Source organism: Uloborus diversus, chromosome 3 (assembly GCF_026930045.1).
Source record: "Uloborus diversus isolate 005 chromosome 3, Udiv.v.3.1, whole genome shotgun sequence".
NCBI classification, from domain to species: Eukaryota; Metazoa; Arthropoda; class Arachnida; order Araneae; family Uloboridae; genus Uloborus; species Uloborus diversus.
The window spans coordinates 70,204,037-70,225,154 of NC_072733.1; the positions used below are offsets into that span (position 1 = coordinate 70,204,037).

Below are 21,118 nucleotides of genomic sequence, written 5' to 3' on the forward strand. Positions count from 1 at the left end.
TGAAATTTAAAGTTTCTTGGATTTCTCCCTGACCCCTTATCAGATCCAGACCAAGTTACAATGGAACCATCTGGGAAGTATACCCTTCCAAACAATTTTTTTTTTTCAAATCGGTCCAGTAGTGTTGGAATAATTCGAAAACATACATAAAAAGCCGCAATACGAAATCATAACCTCCTTTTTTCAAGTCGGTTAAAAAGTTTCATATAATTTGCACAACGGCAACCCGTGGCGACTTGCACCTGAAAGTGTAAAACAGTACTTGTATGCTAGGCCAAATCGAAAAAAAAAAACCTTTTTTTTTTAGAAACTCGAAATTTATGTTGATAAAACGTTGCCCCTATATCCAACACCCCACATGTACCACAAGAACATTTATTCAAATTAAAAAACATTTAGATATGCCACACTTGACCTAAAATTTATAATTTTATCGGGTGAGTGCAAAAGTTCGTGCGGAGTTTGTGAACGAAAGTCATACAGTGATTAGGCAAGTAAAACTCTTTATTCAATCGATGATATATTTTCCATCGTTGTCCTTCTTCCAACGTTCTGGCAGCATACGGATGCCTCGATCATAAAAACTGCGTGGTTTAGATTGGAAGAACGAAGACACGACGTTTTGTAAGGCATTCAAAGAGTCAAGTTTTTTTCCATTGAAATGATTTTGCAATGACCGGAATAAGTGATAATCCGATGGTGCGATATCAGGAGAATATGGTGGATAAGTTAGGACATCCCATTTCAGGCTGTTCAGTTTGCGTAGCGTCTGTCTTGAAACGTGTGGTCTAGCGTTATCTTGTTGAAAGACTACGCCTTTGCGATTTGACAAACTCGGACGTTTCTGTTTGATTTTTCGGTTCAGATTAGTTAATTGACGACAGTACTTGTCCGAATCGATCGTTTGGCCGGCGGGGAGAAACTCAAAATAAATTATACCCTTGCAATCCCACCAAACACAGAGCATCACCTTCATCGGGTGCAAACTGGCCTTTGCCATTGCGTCACCATGTTCACCTGCCTCTTTCCATGTGCGTTTGCGAAGAACGTTGTTGTACAGGACCCATTTTTCATCGCCCGTCACTAATCGATCCAAAAACGACTCGTTTTCGAGCCGCCCGAGTAAAGATACGGCAGCAAAAATTCGGTGGATTTTGTTGCTCTGGGTCAACAAATAGGGCACCCATACATCGAGCTTTAAATCCAATCCGATTTTTTTTAAACGCCGAAAAGCGGTTGATCGGTCAACGTTAAGTGCTGTAGCAACTTCCTCTGTTGAAATTCGCGGAGTATTCTAAACTAAAGAACGCAAAACGTCGTCATCAATGTCGGAAGGTCGACCTGAGCGTGGCTCGTCTTCCAGCTTAAAATCTCCGCAACGAAATTTTGCGAACCATTTTTCCACAGTTCATTTAGCTGGTGCTTGATCTTGATAAACGTCTTGAATGTTTTTTACAGCTGCTGCAACGTTTATTCCCTTCCAAAACTCGTAAAGCATAACATGCCGTAAATGCACTTTATCAACACTCATTTTAAAAGTAATCTTTCTCGAAGCAGTTTGTACCTGCACAAATTATTTTGATTGGAATGAAAGCTGCACATGTCACCTTTCCAACGATCTGACTTACGTAGATAGTGGTATTAATGACAACACGTTACGCCCGTTCTAACGCCATCTATCGCAACTCCGCACGAACTTTTGCACTCACCCAATATTTAAAAAATTGATTTTTTTTTCAGTTATCTTTCAAAAAATTACATATAAATTTAAATAGAATATCAAGTTCAAAAATTACTGGCGAACACATTTACAGATCAACAATTACAAACGAATAATAAAACGAGCTGATGTGTGCATCACATGACTTCCTTTTACACCAATTTAATGTTATTTCTCTATTATTGCAATTTTAATGTGATTCTCTCTCTAACTCTCTAAATATCACCAACAATGGCTACATTAAAACCAGATTTTAAAAAAAATAGCCAAATCGAAAAAATTTGGCAACAAAACGGCTACCAAAAGACTGGCGATATATCGCCAAGTGTCCGCCAAATTGTAACACCACTTGAGTTTGCATCGAAATTAACAATGAATTCCCCCCAAAAAGGGGCAAAAGTCCCCGTTAGAAACACCCGAATGCAACCAAAAAAGGAGGTGCACAACTAAACCTCACTAGGAGTCTACGTACCAAATTTCAACTTTCTAGGACATTACGTTCTTGAGTTATGCGACATACATACGCACATACGTACATACAGACGTCACGAGAAAACTCGTTGTAATTAACTCGGGAAACTTCAAAATGGATATTTCGAGCGTCTATACGTTCTTAGGTACATATGTACGTGTGGTCGGGTCGAAAAAAAAAACTCAGCATTCATTTGGGGGTGAGCAAAATGGAAATTAAGGCCGATTTTTGAGTGAACATTTTTTCGCGAATACAATACTTCCTTTTTTGTAAAAGGAAGTAAAAAAGAGTCACCACTGAGCTGAATATATGTTTTTTTAATCTCATTCTTATAAAATAACAAATCAGGAATGGCTAGGTATATTTGGCAGGAGAACAATTAATTTATAAGAAGCACAAAAAAAAAAAAAAAATCGTCGCCAAGTTGGCGAAAAAACTTGGCGACCAAAAGCTTGGCGATACGTCACCAAGTGTTTACCAAATTATAACACCACTTAAGTTTGCATTGATATTAACAATGATTTCCCCCCAAAAAGGTGCAAAAGACCCCCTTAGGAACATCCGAAAGCAACCAAAAGGGGAGGTGCACAACTAGACCCCACTACGAGTCTATGTACCAAATTTCAACTTTCTAGGACATACCATTTTTGAGTTATGCGAGATACATACGCACATACGCACATACGCACATACGCACATACACACATACGCACATACATACAGACGTCACGAGAAAAGTCGTTGTAATTAACTCGGTGATGGTCAAAATGGATATTTCGCGTGTCTATACATTCTTAGGCACTTTTCCGCATGTGGTCGAATCGAAAAAAAAACTCAACATTCATTTGGGGGTGAGCAAAATGGAAATTAAGGGCGATTTTTGAGTGAAATTTTTTTCGCGAATACAATACTTCCTTTTTTGTAAAAGGAAGTAAAAATAATATATTTTAAATGAAAAATTTAACTCAACCTGAAAAAAGTCCATATCTTTGAGTACTATGTGGGAGACTTAAAAATTGCAGGAAAACAAAAATTTCTATTTAACGCTAATTCCCTACTTTTCTACTTTACTGTTCATATTTTTCAGCTTAATAATTTCGTAAAATCTTACAAATCTGAAAATATGTATCAAAAACTTAATTTTTTGAAGAAAATTATAAATGTTAGGCCACGTGTGGGATATCTAAATGGTTTTTATTTTGAATAAATATTTTTGTGGTGCATATGTGGGGTATAGGAGTAACGTTTTATCAACAGAAATTTTGAGTTTCTAAGAAAAACATTTTATTTTAATTTGGCCTAGTACTACACAAGTGCTGATTCACACTTTCAGACATAATCGGCACTTGTTGCCGTTGTTCAAATTATATATATATATATATATATATATATATATATATATATATATATATATATATATATATATATATATATATATATATATATATATATATATATATATATATATATATATATATATATATATATTTTTTTTTTTTTTTTTTTTTGACGAAAAGGATAAAATATAAGAAAGTGTGCGACTTGAAAAATCAACTTTCGATTTTTTTGGGGGGTGGGACACCCTAATACAGAAACACACCGTAAGAGGATTGAACAAAAAAAGATTGATAAATCAGCTCATCAGAAGATACTAAGAAAAATGTCCGTTATCATACTCTCATACACTGTAATGCTCGCATTTATTGTAAGTCCTCCAGAACAGTTCAATTTCATCCTTTTCTATAACAGTTTCAGAGGCTTCTTTTTATTTGGTGAATACTATCAAAAATTTAAGCCTCGCTAAAATATTTTTGTTTTTAAATCTTCGGTCTGTTCATATAAAATTCACCAAAATTTTCAACTCGCGAAATCACCAATATCTTCATTTTCACGAAAATAAGTGCTTTTTTCAATGTAAATATTGTTTTAAATATAAAAATTACGACGGCAAACAAACTAAAGGCGTCGAACAGATAGCAGGTATGGCGTCAAAATGAAATACCTGAGGTTAGCTCGTATTTTTATTAGTCTTATTTCTCATTGCATCTGCTGATGTACTTGTGTAAAATTTGCGCCAGTCAAATTCGTTTGAGCATTGAATTTTTTTTTTTTCAGTTTATTTGAAAGCAGTTTCCAGAAATCGCTACAAACTACTATTTTTTTGTAGTTAACTACTCACTACACTACTTTTTTTAAAAAGTTGTGCGCTACACTACAAACTATTCAAAAATGTAGCTACTACAGTAGCGTCGCTACTTGTAGCGCGCTACTTCCAACCACTGGGCAAGGTCATTCATAAATGAGATTAAACTGAAAGGGAAAATTAGAAAAATGAAAGAAGAGTTAAGTGAAAAAAAAAAAAAGGGCAGATAGCGAGCAAAGACAGCGTAACTTTTTCTGTAGTTCATCTCACAAATTTGTAAAAGAAATTTTGTTACGAAATTAATCAGAAACAGCATAAAAATGTAATTCAAAAACACAAAAAGTATTTGAGTCTTTTTATTCATCATAAAAAAAAAGTTGAGCTGCGAAATTTAAACTCAGACTTCATAAAAACTTTTTTCATTTATAATTTGCCGCAGATTTCTCCTCCAAGACTGCTAAGCAGTTAGTGGGGATACTCACCAAATTGACTAATACAACTGAGAACTTAGGAATATTCAAATCAAGTGAAGTGGACCTATTTATACAGCGAATGGCCGGAGTAGAAGCTTATAGTGTCCTTAATAGTAATACAATTCTCTTCTAAATGCAAAACTTCTCCAATTGGCTCGCACAGAATTTCTGAATACTCGCGTTTTGCTTAAGAATGTAGATCCAGAAGATTTCTAAGTTCTTTACATTGCTTTGGCATTTTTGCATTTAGATTCAAAATATCATGCTAAAATCAAGTTGGAGATACTATATTATTGGTCGTAGGGTCATCTTTGGGGGCAGAAAACGTTTTGTGAAAATAAATCAGGAATTTCAGAAAAAAAAATATTATTCACTCTTACTTAGATTACATTTCATTTTCACCAAGGTTTGATTTGCACAGGAGTTCTTTTTTTTTCTTCTTTTTCATGTTAGATTACTTTTAACCTATAAGTTCTAGAGAATAGTTTCTGTCCTTTTTTACTGGAAATGATTCCAGACTCTGATAAGTTCAACCCCAATAGTTATCTTTTTTTAAGTTTGGGGAAAGTTAAATGTATGTATGATTTTTTTTTATTGAAATAATTTGTTAAATCTTTTGACAATGTTGCATCATAATTTTGTCTCTAAAAAAATCCTGTTTACAGGTTGAATTTCGTCTGAACTTGAAAAAAGCCATGATACAGCTAGACAAACTAATTTTTGTAAACAGCGAAAACGATTTTCTTCGAAAGAGTTATAGGACAAACTCAGAAGCGCTGCATCGAAGCAGTGACTGTAAAGCAACTGGTCAAATTTGTACGCCTACGATCTGTAAATATCAACTCTACGTCAAACGAGATCTTTCGATTTGTAAATAAAATGCTTTGAAAGTGATTTCGTTTGAATATGAGGAAGTATATATGACTTTTATTACTTACTTTCCCGAAACTTTTGATTGATTTTTTTGACAGAATTCTGTTTTGTGATTGAAAAATGCTGTAACGGGGATTGATTTGCAATGGTATTTACTCAAAAATTGGGACATCAATCGCGCTTGTTATTTTTCCATTGTTGTTCGAGTTCGGGATTGCATTTCAAACTTTCGTGAACTTTTTTTTCCCTATATAGTGCTAGAAAAATATCATTACAGTGATGGGTCAGGTGTGGTGCCCACCTATGGCCATGGCGCTGAATGCGCCATTGAAATTTTTAGGGGGTTTGTTTAATTGTAAAGAGAATGTCGGCTGTGAGGACTATTTTTTAAAAATTCATTCCGTTTTATGCAGTTTTTGCATTATTGCATGGGTTTTTCATTTTGTTTTTACTCTGTAAGCTTTCATACTAATACAATTTGTAATGTTGCAGAAAATTACATTTACTCACTGTTGATAAAGCTCTTAAGTTTTCTTGCTCAAGGAACACTTTAAAAGAAATGTATTTTAGATATATTTTTCAACGCACTTATTCGGCAAAATTTAGCTGATTACCGATGCGATGACTGCCGATTAATCGGCGCATTGCTAGAATGAATCATCCTTTTGATCAGAATTTTCTCAAATGGAAATTTATTAATGAGTTAGAATCCATTGCTGCAAAAGTCGTTCAAGTGTTTGTTCCAAAGCTTGGCTAAATCAGAAAGAAAGAAATGAAATACGTTAACATGTTTATTTCTCATTTGTTTTCCATCGTAGAGAAAAGTTAGTAATAATCAGTATAAATGCATCACAAACTGTTACTTAAGTCAAGGTTTCCTTTGTGAAAAAAAAAAAAAGACGATGTTTGCCACCAATATGTAATAAAAAAACATTCACATGTTTTAGAGTTAATTTTCTTTCAGTGAAAATGGAAAAAAAGAGAGAGAGAGGAAAAAAAAAGGTCCGAACAACGATGGATTGATGCAAGTAATAGATTATTCAAATCCTTCTGTGTGTTTTTTTTTTTTTTTTTTCATGGCGAAGTTTCTTCCTTTTTGAATATTCACCTGAGCTGAAGTCTTATAATTTCGAAAAATTAACTGTCAGATTTGTTAATAAGTTTTCCTGAACATTTATAAGACGGAAAAGCAATATACTTAGGAGCAAAATGTGTGCAAAATCGTATTAATGGTTGACATGTAAAGAGTTTGTTTTCAATAACCTCACTGCAAGTATGGAAGCAGAAAGGATGGTATTTGCCTTTTTTCTTTAGCTGTTACTAAGCATGATACAAGGCCAATGAAAATGAGCAAAATTTGTGTCAACATTTCTGTACAAACTTGTATTTTAAAAACAGGCAACATTTTGTTTGAAATAGCTTTACTGCAAATATAGAAACAAAAAGATCGTCTTTTTCGATTTCTTTAACATATAATAGCAATATAGGTGAAAATATGATAGAAAATGAGTAAAATTTGTGTCGCATTTTTGTACAAAGTCGCATTGATGCCATGTGAAAAAGTTGTTTTAGATAGCCTTCCTGCAAGTATAGAATCAAAAAGGATGGTATTTTTTGCTATTTCTTTAGCTTATAATAAGTATGATATAAAGTCAATGAAAATGGGCAAAACCTTTCGAAGTAAGTTCAGTCATTGATCAAATAATAATTGAAAGGTAAGAAATATTAGTGAATATTTATAGTTTTTTTAATAAATAGTGTTTTACAAGTTTGTAATAGATTGGTAGTTGTACTAAAGAATATGAAACATAATACAATCAAGAAAGAGTATGAGTAAAAAATCAATTAAAAAAAATTTAATAAAAACTAAATCAGTGTAGGTGACCTCCAATATTTTTAAAATGGCGCTGTAAAAACGTCTCAAAATAACTTATTGATAATATATTTTAATTTTTTGGTAATTTACGTGAATAAACAGATTTTCAGGTTGTCTAATTTGAAATTATGCAGGTACCTATCAATAAAAAAAATATTCTTATGAACTCTGAATTTCTTTTAAAAAATCCCAGAATTAGCAGTCGCAGAATGCATATTTCGATTGGATTAACAAGTCATGTTTTAGAAATTAATAGATGAACATATAATGGCGATTTTTTGCATCTATTTTAATTTTATAATTTTATTAGTTAAATAATTTTTGTGCTATTTTGTTCTCGATGGTCACGAAATAATGTTTTAGACAAACAATTTTCAGTCCGTTTAAAAAGACTTTTTCAACATTTGTCATTTATCAAAGTCATGCTCATTCAAAATGGAAAAACAGAAAAATTGCCCAAGAAAACGATATTTTCAGGAGCAATATTGTTCTTAGAACTGAATATAGCATAATGAGATCCTGTTAGAATGAATTCCAATACAATGAACTTCCCGTTACAACGAACAAAATTTACGGTCTTTTGAAGTTTGTTGTAAAAGGATTTAAATCAATGTAAATTTAGGATGATAAGCTCTTCCTTGGTGGGTACGAACAACAATTAAGGCAAAGGCTTCAGTTTAAAATGAAAGTTTAGTGATAAATGTACACATTTTAGTAACACTTCATGATAAAAAAAATATTTGTTGCAAAATGTCTATTTATTTTTTTGCATGAGTATGTGAAAGCATTCATGATTTTTATTACAGTTTTATCATGCTCTTTCTTTTCCTTAAGAAAGAAAACCAAAATGAATCTTACTTCTGACTTTTTCTTTTGCATTTATTGTTTCAAATGCGAGTATTTCAACTTTTAAAAAAATGTATAAATAAATATAAATGAGTAAATAAAATGAAATAAAAAATTACATAAAAGAGAGGGAGACCAGAAATTTTACAATACAATAAAAAGCGTTGCTGTTTATAATAGCATGCATTACATAGCAAGTTACATTTCGTGTTTTATAAGTTGAACTATACTTTGATGTATTCACCCCTAGAAAAGAAGTTTAGCATTGTTTTGATTAATAAAAAAATTTGTTTCCTGTTACATATTAAATAATTATTTCGCCAAGAACTAAGAAGATTATTTTTCAAATGTTAACTTAAATTTCACACTCTGCGAATTTCTTATGCATATTTATTTTTGCTTCATGTTTTAAGGAAAATTTTTCAGCCTTAATAACCAAACTATACAATTTCGGATGTTAAAAAAAATATTTATCGTTACTTTATCTTGAGCTTATTTTTAGTGAAAGAGCTCACATAATTAATCTGAAGGATAAAATCAGGACACAATTTTTGAATTTTCTAACGTATTAAAAAAACATTTTTTACGTGTAACTGTCGATGATGATACATATTATTAAATAAAATGACTGAGTTTTACAATAACAAAAGATTCACAGTTCAAGTGGAAATGTTTTCAGATTTGATTGAATGTCTTTTACGGATGTCTTTTTACTGCACGGAAGCGGTAGTGTGACGACTTTTGGCGCAGCTGCAAAACTTCGTGACCATTTACCGCTTTTCAAAAAAATCCTTTCCTTTTCAATATGAGAAAATAAGCAAACTTTCCTCTTAATCCTTAGCTTAGATACTGAGAAGCAATACTTCGTCGAAAGTTTTCTCGTGGATGTTTCACACTTTTTTTCTATTATAAGTTTATATATATATATATATATATATATATATATATATATATATATATATATATATATATATATATATATATATATATATATATATATATATATATATATATATATATATATATATATATATATATATACACTAATCATCAGTATTTTTACAATGTAATTTATTAATTAAATTAGTTAAAACAAGTTTTCCAGTCATACAGTCAATTCAAAAAAAAAAAAAATTAATAGTAAAAAATTTTAATAAATAAATAAATATTATATTGCAACATAGTTACACTTTCAGAATCGAGTTATATTTTCAATTCCTTAAAACTTATTTTCCTTTAAGTTTCTTGAATAATTTGTTTTTTTTTCTCCTTTCAGCTCAATCTCAGACGCTGGTAGGGGATGACTTTAGTGGAGACATTGATTATGCCAACTTTGGAACGACAAGATCTATAGACATCCTCTATGAAGATTTTAATGATGCAGTATCAAAAGATCTAACAGTTTCAAACGAGACGGAACTAACTACCATTGAGGAAGAATTTGTTTCAACTAGTGGCTCAGATTATAAATCAATAGCTTCAGCAACAGAACTTGATACAACTACTACTTCTACAACAGCTCCAGAGACCATTATGACTACTGCAGATACGACAGAATCATATCCTTCTACAACACCCCTTGCAACTACAGCAGAACCAACTACCACTACTGCTCCAACAACTTTGACTACACATGTCCCTACTACCCGAGTACACACTACCACTAAGGTGCCTGCTACAACCACACTGATCCCTATAACTACCACTGTACGCGCAACTACAAAAAAATCCACTACTACCACTAAAGGAACCACCAAGGGGCCATCAAAACAAATTACAAAACCCCTTTTAACCACCACTCCTCAACCTCCCTCAACCACTTCAGCTCCGTTAGAATTTCCAGATCCTAAAGGTAAATATGCTTCAATTTTTTTTTTTTTTTTTTTTTTTTTTTTTTGAGATACTGAGATTTATAAAAATGATTATAAATTATAATGTCATAGGGTAAAAGACTAGGTATGAACATGGCTAAGATTTTTCATAGTTTGGATTGTTGTTGAACTGTCTGCATTGACAACAACAATCATGTTCCATTCTTGAACTCTTGTTTCAAGTTTTTCAGACACGCGGTTCTTTCATTTATACGCCTTGTTTTGAACTGGCGCATAAGAGAAATTACTACGAAACTGATAAGTTTTGACCCAGTATTTTTACAGACATAATGTAGACCGGGGCACGTTTACGCAATGCCCTTTTTTCAAAACAAATTATAACTGGGGAGCCAACAGTCATAACAGATTGATGCTACTCACTTGCAAATATTCTCACTCACAAGTTTTTGAGCATTAATCGAACTTCGGTCGAGCATGCAGAAAAAATAATCTGTTTTCTACAAAGTTGAGTAAATTTTGTGAAGTTTATGGTGAATGAATAATATTTAATTAAGAAAAAACGAACATATAAGCAGGATTTTATCCTTTATTCGAAATTGTATTTGCATAAACTGAAATGTTATTAATTTTTTTTTTTTTTTTTTTGCACATTAAAAATAAATCCAAATTTGGCGACGGGACATTTTTACGCGTTGAACGTCCGAGCACCTTTACGATCGTTCTTACTGTGTCTTACTTTAAACGAGCCCCTTAACACTTTTTTTGCTCCAAACTGTCTCAAAACTTCTTAGTATTTTCCGACTATTTAGTGTTCGAATCTTATAGCTTACAATCATATAGTGCTGTCTTCATGCCGCTTCAGCTTCAACTTAAAACAGTATTCAGTTTGTAATAAATTTGCTTTATTTTAACGATGGTAAGACATTATGTTCAAAATACTAACAGAACCACGTTAGATGTTAAAATAAACATGCGTAAAAAACACAAGTTGAGGAACAACTGAATATACCAATCTTGACTCCATTAACTGCTTCATAAAATTGCAATGTCTAAAATTTCCTAAGTTAAAACATACAAATTAGAAAATTCATTGAAAAAAATCCGTGTAAACGTGCCCCGCGCTACCCTATGTTTTTTTTTTTTTATTACAGAGGATGTACACTAGGGTAGTCATAAATAAATTGTTTTGGAATATTGACTTGCGCAACTAGGATGCACTGTATTTGCTCCCTAGAAATTCAATTCTAATTTTATTTTTGAAAAATATTAAGGTTTAGCTACCGGGAAAAGAGCTGCAAACTTTGAAAAAAAGGTAAAAAATGGTCAATTTTCAAAAATTTTTATGAAAGGAAAATGTTTAAAACTCTTGTTATGATACCATTCAAATGCTTCCTTTTAACATCTTTTACACATGTCTTTATGTTTAACAACATTCCTTTAAAGTTTTTAGTTCGCAAATAAACCGCACATTTTCGTGAAATTCACCAAAATTCGATTTTTTTAGCTTTTCTTGTACATTGCAGTATTTTGTCTGAAAACGTCCCGCAATATTTATTTCCCAGTAAATGTGCACTGTGCACGTAGAGTATGTTCTGCATTAATGATTAAAAAAAATGCGTATTGCTTTGCACATTTGAGATCTAATGTACTTACACATGAGATATTCCTTTCTGATATTATTTTTTGATAGTTGAAAATGCTCGTTTTAAGTATATGCTTGTGGCCTTTTATTTAATGGCTACATACATTTATCATAAATTAACATATTTATTTAATAAGTAAAACGTACGGTACATGTGAAACAAAACATACTTAATCTACTGCAAGAACTGAAATATCAAATGATTACGAAAATTAGAATACATGGAAAAGTTTACGTACCGTATGTCAACCTTTCACTCAGGTGCCCAAACACAATCAGCCACTGATACAGTTATTTTACCGTCAAATTTGGAACACTGTTAGAAGTATTTCATTGCTTTCAAAGACGGCATTGATTCTCGATTACGCAACCGCGTTCGTATGAATTCATCTGCCTTGGTCCAACCACTGATTCTGCAGCCTCGGTCACTAATTTCACCGCTCTCTCGCAACTTTAAGTGTGTATTGAATATGGAGGAAGTTCCAGTGGGAGAACATTCAATGCTTTAAGCTGTTCCAAAGATAAATTTGCTGTGAAAATTGGTTCAGTGAGGATTACTGCGTCCCAGTCGATCAATTCAGTAAGATTGCAAGCATCATGATTTATCTACTGCGGAACTCTAAAACCGTACTGATGATTTCCTACCTTAATTGACATTAATTTGTCATTTGCAATAGCTCTTTTGTTTGTGTCATGAGAGCATAGAAGAGCAATGAGCAGATTCGCTGGATGAGCCCACCCGGATCCATTTTGTATGCAGGGTTCAGAAGCAGTGGTTGGAAGTAGCGCGCTACAAGTAGCGACGCTACTGTAGTAGCTACATTTTTTAGTAGTTTGTAGTGTAGCGCACTACTTTTTTAAAAAAGTAGTGTAGTGAGTAGTTAACTACAAAAAATAGTAGTTTGTAGCGATTTCTGGAAACTACTTTTAAATAAACTGAAAAAAAAAATCAAGGTTCAAACGAATTTAACTGGCGTAAATTTTACACAAGGTACATCATCAGATGCAATGAGAAATAAGACTCATAACAATACCAGCTGACCTCAGGCATTTCATTTTGACGCCATACGTTCTATCTGTTTGACGCCATTAGTTTGTAAACGTAATTTTCATATTTCGCCAATATTTATATGGAAAAAAGCATTTATTTTCGCAAAAATGAAGATAGCGGTGATTTCGCAAGTTGAAAATTTTGTGAATTTTATATGAACAGACCGAAGATTGTAAAATAAAAATATTTTAGCGAGGCTTAAATTTTCGACAGTATTCACCTAATAAAAAGAAGCTACTAAAAATGTTATAGAAAAGGAAAAAATTGAACTGTTCTGGAGGACTTACAATAAATACCAGCATTACAGTGTATGAGAGTATGATAACGGGCATTTTTCATAGTGTCTTCTGATGAGTTAATTTATCAATCGTTTTTTGTTCAAACCTCTTACGGTGTGTGTGTATAAGGGTGTCCCCCCCCCCAAAAAAAAATCGAAAGTTGATTTTTCAAGTCGCACACTCTTATATGTTATCCTTTCACGTCAAAAAAAAAAATCATATAATTTGAACAACGGCAACAAGTGCCGATTATGTCTGAAAGTGAGAACCAGCACTTGTAATGCTAGGCAAAATTAAAATAAAATGTTTTTTTAGAAACTAAAAATTTATGTTGATAAAACATTGCTGCTATACCCCACATATGCACCTCAAAAACATGTATTTAAATTAAAAGCCATTTAGATATCCCACACGTGGCCTAACATTTATAATTTTCGTCAAAAAATTAAGTTTTTGATACACATTTTCAGAAAAGTAAGATTTTAGGAAATTATCAAGCTGAAGAAAAAAAAAAGAAAAAAAAACAGTAAAATAGAAAAGTGGGTAATTAGCGTTAAATAGAAATTTTTGTTTTCCTGCAATTTTTAAGTCTCCCATATAGTACTCAAAGATATGGATTTTTTTCCAGGTTGAGTTAAAATTTTCATTTAAAATACTATATTATGTATTTATTATTCGTTTGTAATTGTTGATTTGTAAATGTGTTCGCCAGTAATTTTTGAACTTGATATTCTATTTAAATTTATATGCAATTTTTTAAAAGATAACTGACAAAAAAATCATTTTTTTAAATAAAATTATAATTTTTAGGTCATTTGTGGCATATCTAAATATTTTTTAATTTGAATAAATGTTCTTTTGGTACATGTGGGGTGTTGGGTACAGGGGAAACGTTTTATTAACAGAAATTTCGAGTTTCTAAAAAATTTTTTTTTCTTTTTTTTCGATTTGGCATAGCATACAAGTACTGTTTTACACTTTCAGGTGCAAGTCGGCACGGATTGCCGTTGTGCAAATTATATGAAACTTTTTTTCACAATTGTTTTGACACAAGAGGAAAAATACAAGAGGGTATACGACTTGAAATATTGACTTTAATTTTTTGAGGGACAACCTATTGTGTATGCTTTTTATTTACTTATTTTTTTAGAAAGTAGCGAAGTAGCGACTACATTTCAAAAGTAGTTTGTAGTTGCTACATTTTGAAAAAAGTAGTTGTAGTTGTAGTTAACTACATTTGTAACAAAGTAGTTGTAGTTGTAGTTCGCTACAAAAAAAAATGTAGTTTTTCCAACCACTGTTCAGAAGCTTCCTTAATTCTATCATCTTGCTTCTGCCGAAGTCTTTATTAGATGTGAGGGTCCCTACTTGATCTCATGTTTGACCTTAATCACCGTAAAACATTGGCACGTAAACTTGAGCTACTCATGTTGCAAGGAGCTTCAAGATTTCCGTATCTTCATTTCCAAGATTATATTAACTCATATAGAGCAGCAAGCACCTCATGGCACATGTAAGCCATCTACTGTGCGAGTGTTGGCCGTATTTAAAAGCTGTTACTTCTGGTTCCAGCTTGCCTTTTTCAATTGCATGAAGATATTTCCATGCTAATTGGCTGTCAGTGATTATTTGGCTAACAACATTTTCTTTGATTTTAACAAGGGTCTCCAAAAACGGAATTGGCTCAAATTTAGTTTTTTTCTCAAGAACTTCAACCAGAGAAAATAGTTTACCAATAGTACCACTCCAGCACTTTTCTGGAGAACTTGGTCCGTCAAGCTTTGCGACTATATGACGTAATGGCAGCTTGTTGATGTAAAGTCAAGTGATCAGCAGAAAGATCTAAAAAGTCTGCGATTGAGAAGTCTTATACTTGATATCAAACATGATATCAAGTATAGACCCTCACATCTAATAAAGACTTTGGCAGAAACAGGATGAGAAAATTAAGGAAGCTTCTGAACCCTACATACAAAATAGATCCTGGTGGGCTTATCCAGAAAACCTGCTCATTGCTCTTTTCTGCTCTCATGACACAAACGAAAGAGCTCTTGCAGTTGACAAATTAATGTCAATTAAGGTAGGAAATAATCAATGGAGTTTTAGAGTTCCGCAGTCGATAAATCTTAATGCTTCAATCTTACTGAACTGATCGACTGGGACGCAAAAATCCTCACTGAACCAATTTTCACAGCAAATTTATCTTTGGAAAAGCTTAAAGCATTGAATGTTCTCCCACTGAAACTCCCTCCATATTCAATACACACTCAAAGTTGCGAGACAGCGGTGAAATTAGTGACCGAGGCTGCAGAATCAGTATGTGGTTGGGCCAAGGCAGATGAATTCATACGAACGCGGTTGCGTAATCGAGAATCAATGCCGTCTTTGAGAGCAGAGAAATACTTCTAACGGTGTTCCAAATTTGACGGTAAAATAACTATCAGTGGCTGATTGTGTTTGAGCATCTGAGTGAAAGGTTGACATACGGTACGTAAACTTTTCAATGTATTCTAATTTTCGTAATCATTTGATATTTCAGTTCTTGCAGTAGATTAAGTATGTTTTCTTTCACATGTACCGTACTTTTTACTTATTAAATAAATATGTTATTGATGATAAATGTCTGTAGCCACTGAATAAAAGGTCACAAGCATATACTTAACACGAGCATTTTCAACAATCAGAAAAAATATCAGAAAGGAATATCTCATGTGTAAGTACATTAGATCTCAAATGTGCAAAGCAATAAGCATTTTTTTTTATCATTAATGCAGAACATACTCTACGTGCACAGTGCACATTTATTGGGAAAATTGCGGGACGTTTTCAGACAAAATACTGCAATGTACAAGAAAAGCTGAAAAAATCGAATTTTGGTGAATTTCAAGATAATGTAAGGCTCATTCGCGAACTAAAAACTTGAAAGGAATGTAGTTAAACATAAAAACGTGTGTAAAGAGGGTTAAAAGGAAGCATTTGAATGGTATCAGAACAAGAATATTTTATTTTCATAAAATTTTTTGGAAATTGACCATTTTTTTACCTTTATTTCAAACTTTGCAGCTCGTTTCCCGGTAGCTAAACGTTAATATATTTCAAAAATAAAATTAGAAATGAATTTCATCCTAATTGCGCAAGTGAATATTAAAAAAATAATAATAAATTTATGAGATCCTTATGTTTGACCTTAATGAGATATTTATGTACACCCGTCCCACTTCAGGTAAGACTGTTACAACAACACTTCACGAACTGGAGCCTATTTTTTCAGCCCAGCACCATTTTAATTGCCCAGTAGATTTGAATAGACCTTTGATATTTCAGAAACATGGTTTTTACTAAAAGTTTTTATTAAATATTTATTTACTTAAAATTTCAAGTACAAAAAAGTACACCCAAAGTATGTCAGGAATTTTCCACAAAAAATCTTCATTCTTTATACGCTACAGCAGTGATTCTCAACCTGTGATCCGCAAGCAATTTTCATGTGGCCCACGAACTGATACAACCGGCCTGGTTAACTGGCCCTGTAAAAGCTGTTTTTGTGATCCAGATTAGACAGCACCCCTAGAGGAATTGATTTAGAATGAGGACTTGGAGGACTTTGTGAACATGACAGATTTAACGTTCACCAGTCACCATTAACTTACACAGAGGATCTTCAACCAGAAAATATCGAAACCTCTTTTCTTCAGTTACGAGTCCTACGCCTAACCAACCAGTCCATCATTGCCCTAACGTTCTTTTCACACCAGTGACAATCATATTCATTTGACTACAATGACTTCTTTATACGTAATTAGACAATCGTGTTAATAACTTGAAGTGTAATCAATTTAAAAAAAAATCATTAATAGTAATTGTTGAGCTAGAAATAATTTGAAAAGTCTGCAAAGCACCCCCCAAGCCAAAACCATTTCATCAGTTTGAATCCGGGAGAAAGTATGATATATCAAAGAGAAATTGAAAAGCTTCGAGAGAGTTCTTATCTATAATGTATAAAGATTATAGTGTTTCTGTATAGTCCAATCGATCTCAAAAACGGTCAAAATTATATAATAATAAAAAATTAAGGGAGAAAAGTCAGCAGGCACTTATATCATTCATATAATAAAAACCATATCTTTCTGTAAAGAAATATTCCTTTTCATTAGTGCTATTTCAATTGTGCTTTACTTCAAAAAATACAACTTGACATGTTAGAAACACAGGATAACCACTTGGCGCAGGGTTCGTACGCCCTTGAAAAACCTTGAAAAGTGCTTGAAAAAAGAAAGTTCATTTTCAAGTGCTTGAAAACCTTGAAAAAGTTTCAAAACCTTGAAAAAGTTTCTTAGTGCTTAAATTCTCTCAAAAATCAACGAATTGTGCTTAGAAGTTTTAAAAAAGTACTTCACCAATGCAATTTTCTGAACATGTGTTCAGTATGCAACATCGCGAAAAATTGCTTCCGTGTTTGGGATTTCAATCCTTTTGCATCTTGTAAATATTTTGATGTTTTTTACAACCGAAAGATATTTTGACATATGGTACCTTAGATTAGTTTATTTTTTGTTTAATTTCATTAATTAACAAAGAAATTAATTTCGAAACCATGACAACATTGAACTTACTCGGGTTTCGCGGAAAATTGGTCTTGTGTTTGAAATTTCAATCTTTTTGCATCCTGCAAATATTTAAATATTTTGGCTAATCAAATGTTAGTTTCGCATATGCTACCTTGGATTAGTATATTTTTTGTTTAATTTTAATGAAAAACAAATAAGTTTATTTCATGGGAAACATGCCACGTCGAACGAACTCAGACTTTGCGAAAAATTGCTTCTTGTGTTTGAAATTTCAATCTTTTTGCATCTTGCAAATATTTAAATATATTCACTAATCGGATGTTATTTTCATATTTGCTACCGTAGATTAGCATATTTTATGTTTAATTTCAGTAAAATATAAGTTTATTTTATGGGAAACATGACAACATTAAACTTAATTCGCGAAAATTTGCTTCCCTTGTTTGAGATTTCAATCCTTTTGCATTTTGTAAATATTTTTATATTTTTGGCAATTAGTAGTTATTTTGACACTGCTACATCAGATTAGCTTATTTTATTTTTTTATTTTAATAACTAAAGAGTTAAAGAATTTATCACCTTGGTCTTGTTTAATTATTTGCTTATTTATTTTTGCAATTTTGAATGATTATCTTTACCTAATTTTTGGTCATAACAGATTTTTTTTTTTTTAAATTTAAATTTCAGCAGTTGAGCACCTAACAATCTAACTTAAAGTTTGTATTTTAAATATAAAGTTGATTTATATAATTTTATTTATAAGTAAATCATTTTTTTATGTCTGCTAAAATAAATAAGGTGTATAACAGGGGTGGTTGTGTTATGATTATTCACTTGAAATCCAGTAGTGTTCGTTTTTATGCTTTTACCTCCTTATATCTCCAATTTTCCCCTTTTTCTCAAATGTTCAAAATTACTACTTTATTAAGGTTGTGGGTACTTGGAGCTTACTGAAAGAGGCTTTAATCAGCAAAGGGGTAGATAGCTTAAGGAGGGTCTTTCATCTTCATTTGGATCTAATAAATTGACCTGTACCAGCCTAGCTAGGCCCAGTGCCTGTTGCTGGTTTTCAACAGGCACTGAGCATGGTATTTCTATGCAGAATATTTTGACTTAATAAACTATTTTATGAATTGTATGCATAGCAAAAGTTATTGTTGTACATATGTATATTCAAGTAATAGGGGTCTTAGTTTTAAAAATTATTCCCCCCCCCCACCCCATTTTGCTCTTTGAAACTTTCAGGTAATTTTTTATGAACTCACAAATCACAATTACACCTGAATATTATTGCCTTTCTAAATTTAAATTCTAATTTCAACAATAACCCATTTTTTCCCAAAATAAAACTACTTTTGTCATAATACATGTCAACTTCTTTTGAATCTTTTCAATTTCGAAATATGGCTCTATAAATCTGAACTTGCTTATTTATTGTCTATTGCAAGTTAATCAATGAAAGCTGAATAGGCTCAAGTTTGCATTCAGAGTATTTATCACTGCTTAAGCTGCTTTTGTATATTTTGAGGTGTAGAGACTGGACTGTGGACTTTCATAAACTTTTCTTACTTCCTAATTTTTAAATTTACTCGAGGACAGTTGAAATGCCTTATTGGCTAAACAGCTAATAAATACATACGAATAATTGATTTGCATACTTATAAATGATTTACGAACCTAATATTTTTAGAACTTAATAGTGCAAACTGAAATAACTTTCTGGGTAGTGTTTTTGTCCTAACCGCCCTTATATTGTCATAAACTACTGTATAAATATTGGAAATCAATGTTGAAACCAGGGGGGGGGGTGACTTCAAAAACTCCTCTCTGGCAATGCCATTGAACTTGAGTATTTTAGTTTCTTCCCATAAAAGTTAAAAGCACTTATGAAAGGGGTTTTTTTAAGTATTAATTTGCTGATTCTAGAAAATATACAAACCTCTGACTGCTGCAACCTTTGAAAAACCTCAAAATTAAACGGTATCTGCTTCTCTTTATGACTGAACTTTTCAAACATTTTCAGAAAGACTTTCAACGCAGTAGATCTTTCATCAAAGCGTCTCTTGTTGTAGAAAGAACAATTTTGTTTTCCTATACTTTTTTGTATTATTGCCTTATTTCTATGTGTTTGTAGTAAATGAAATCTGCATACAATATTTTTAGTACAAATTTATGATATTGCCTTGAAATCAAAATTTTTTACCTTGAAAAGTACTTGAAAAGTGCTTGAATTTTTTTCTGCCTAAAGGGTATGAACCCTGTTGGCGAGATATCGCAGTTTTTCACGATCACCTTGCTTGATAAAGTTAATCTTACTCAGAAATTAAATCAGTTTTGAATTGTTTTACCCCATTTTTTAACGGGTTTAAACGTGTTCTTTTTTTTTCTTCTGATACATATAGATACTCCATACCGTGGAGTCTTTACTTCCAATATAAAATGGGAGGTCGATCATAATATTAGAATCATGCACATCTAATATTAATTTTTGACATTGAGATACTGATACCAATATTATGACGACTATTTTAAACCCCGAAGTCATTTCTCAATGTAAAAGCTTCAGAACTACTAACATTGTTTTTTTTTTTTCTTTTTTTTTTTTTTTTTCACTTCTCAAACCACGCGTAACTAATGGTTCATTTTCCAGCCATTGTGTATGTAAACCGAAGCATAGAAGTTTGCTAACTATGCTAACTATGAATATTTGAATACTCCCGCAAGAGATTTATCTGATAAGAATTCCTTTGGAGCATTAAAAGTAATATGAGATATTTTTCATAGTTGCATACTATTTCCAAGATAAATGGATCACTGCTGTTTAACAAAATCTTCTAAAAATATACATAGCGAGTTAATTGTTTTTTTTTACTAACTAATTATGTGTCAAAACTGGATTACAATCAATTAAAAGATGCTTTGGCTGACAAATATTTAATAATTGCAGTGCCGGTACACCAGTATAAAGAATATCGGCATTTGTCAAAAATCGAATATTTTGGATAGGAGCTGAAAATAAGAAATATTTTTTAATAAAGGAAAAGAAAATCTGTTAGAAATGAAATGTTAGAAATGAAAATGAAATTGCCATTTCCAACAGGAGACGAACCTTTAAAAGAAGTAAAATGAGTAACAGTAAAATGAGATATTTTTCATGATATTTCCAAGATGAATGTAACACTGCTGTTTAACAAAACCTTCTAAAAATATATAGAAAGTTAATTTTATTTTACTAACGAATTATGTGTAAAAACGAGTACAATGAATTAAAAGAGGTTTTGGCTCACAAATATCTATTAATTGCAGCACCGGTACGCCGGTGTATAGACTCTATAACAAAAAAA

The 21,118-nt window shown here is 32.0% G+C and overlaps 1 protein-coding gene across 1 annotated transcript in view; it reads left to right on the forward strand.

Annotated features, from left to right (window-relative positions):
* The window catches only part of LOC129219323 (uncharacterized), a 169,674-nt gene that overhangs the window by 123,900 nt on the left and 24,656 nt on the right, over nt 1–21,118 (forward strand). The window contains exon 2 of the mRNA XM_054853675.1: nt 9,680–10,255. Within this exon, the coding sequence (XP_054709650.1) occupies nt 9,680–10,255 (576 nt within the window). The remainder of the gene's footprint in view (nt 1–9,679; nt 10,256–21,118) is intronic.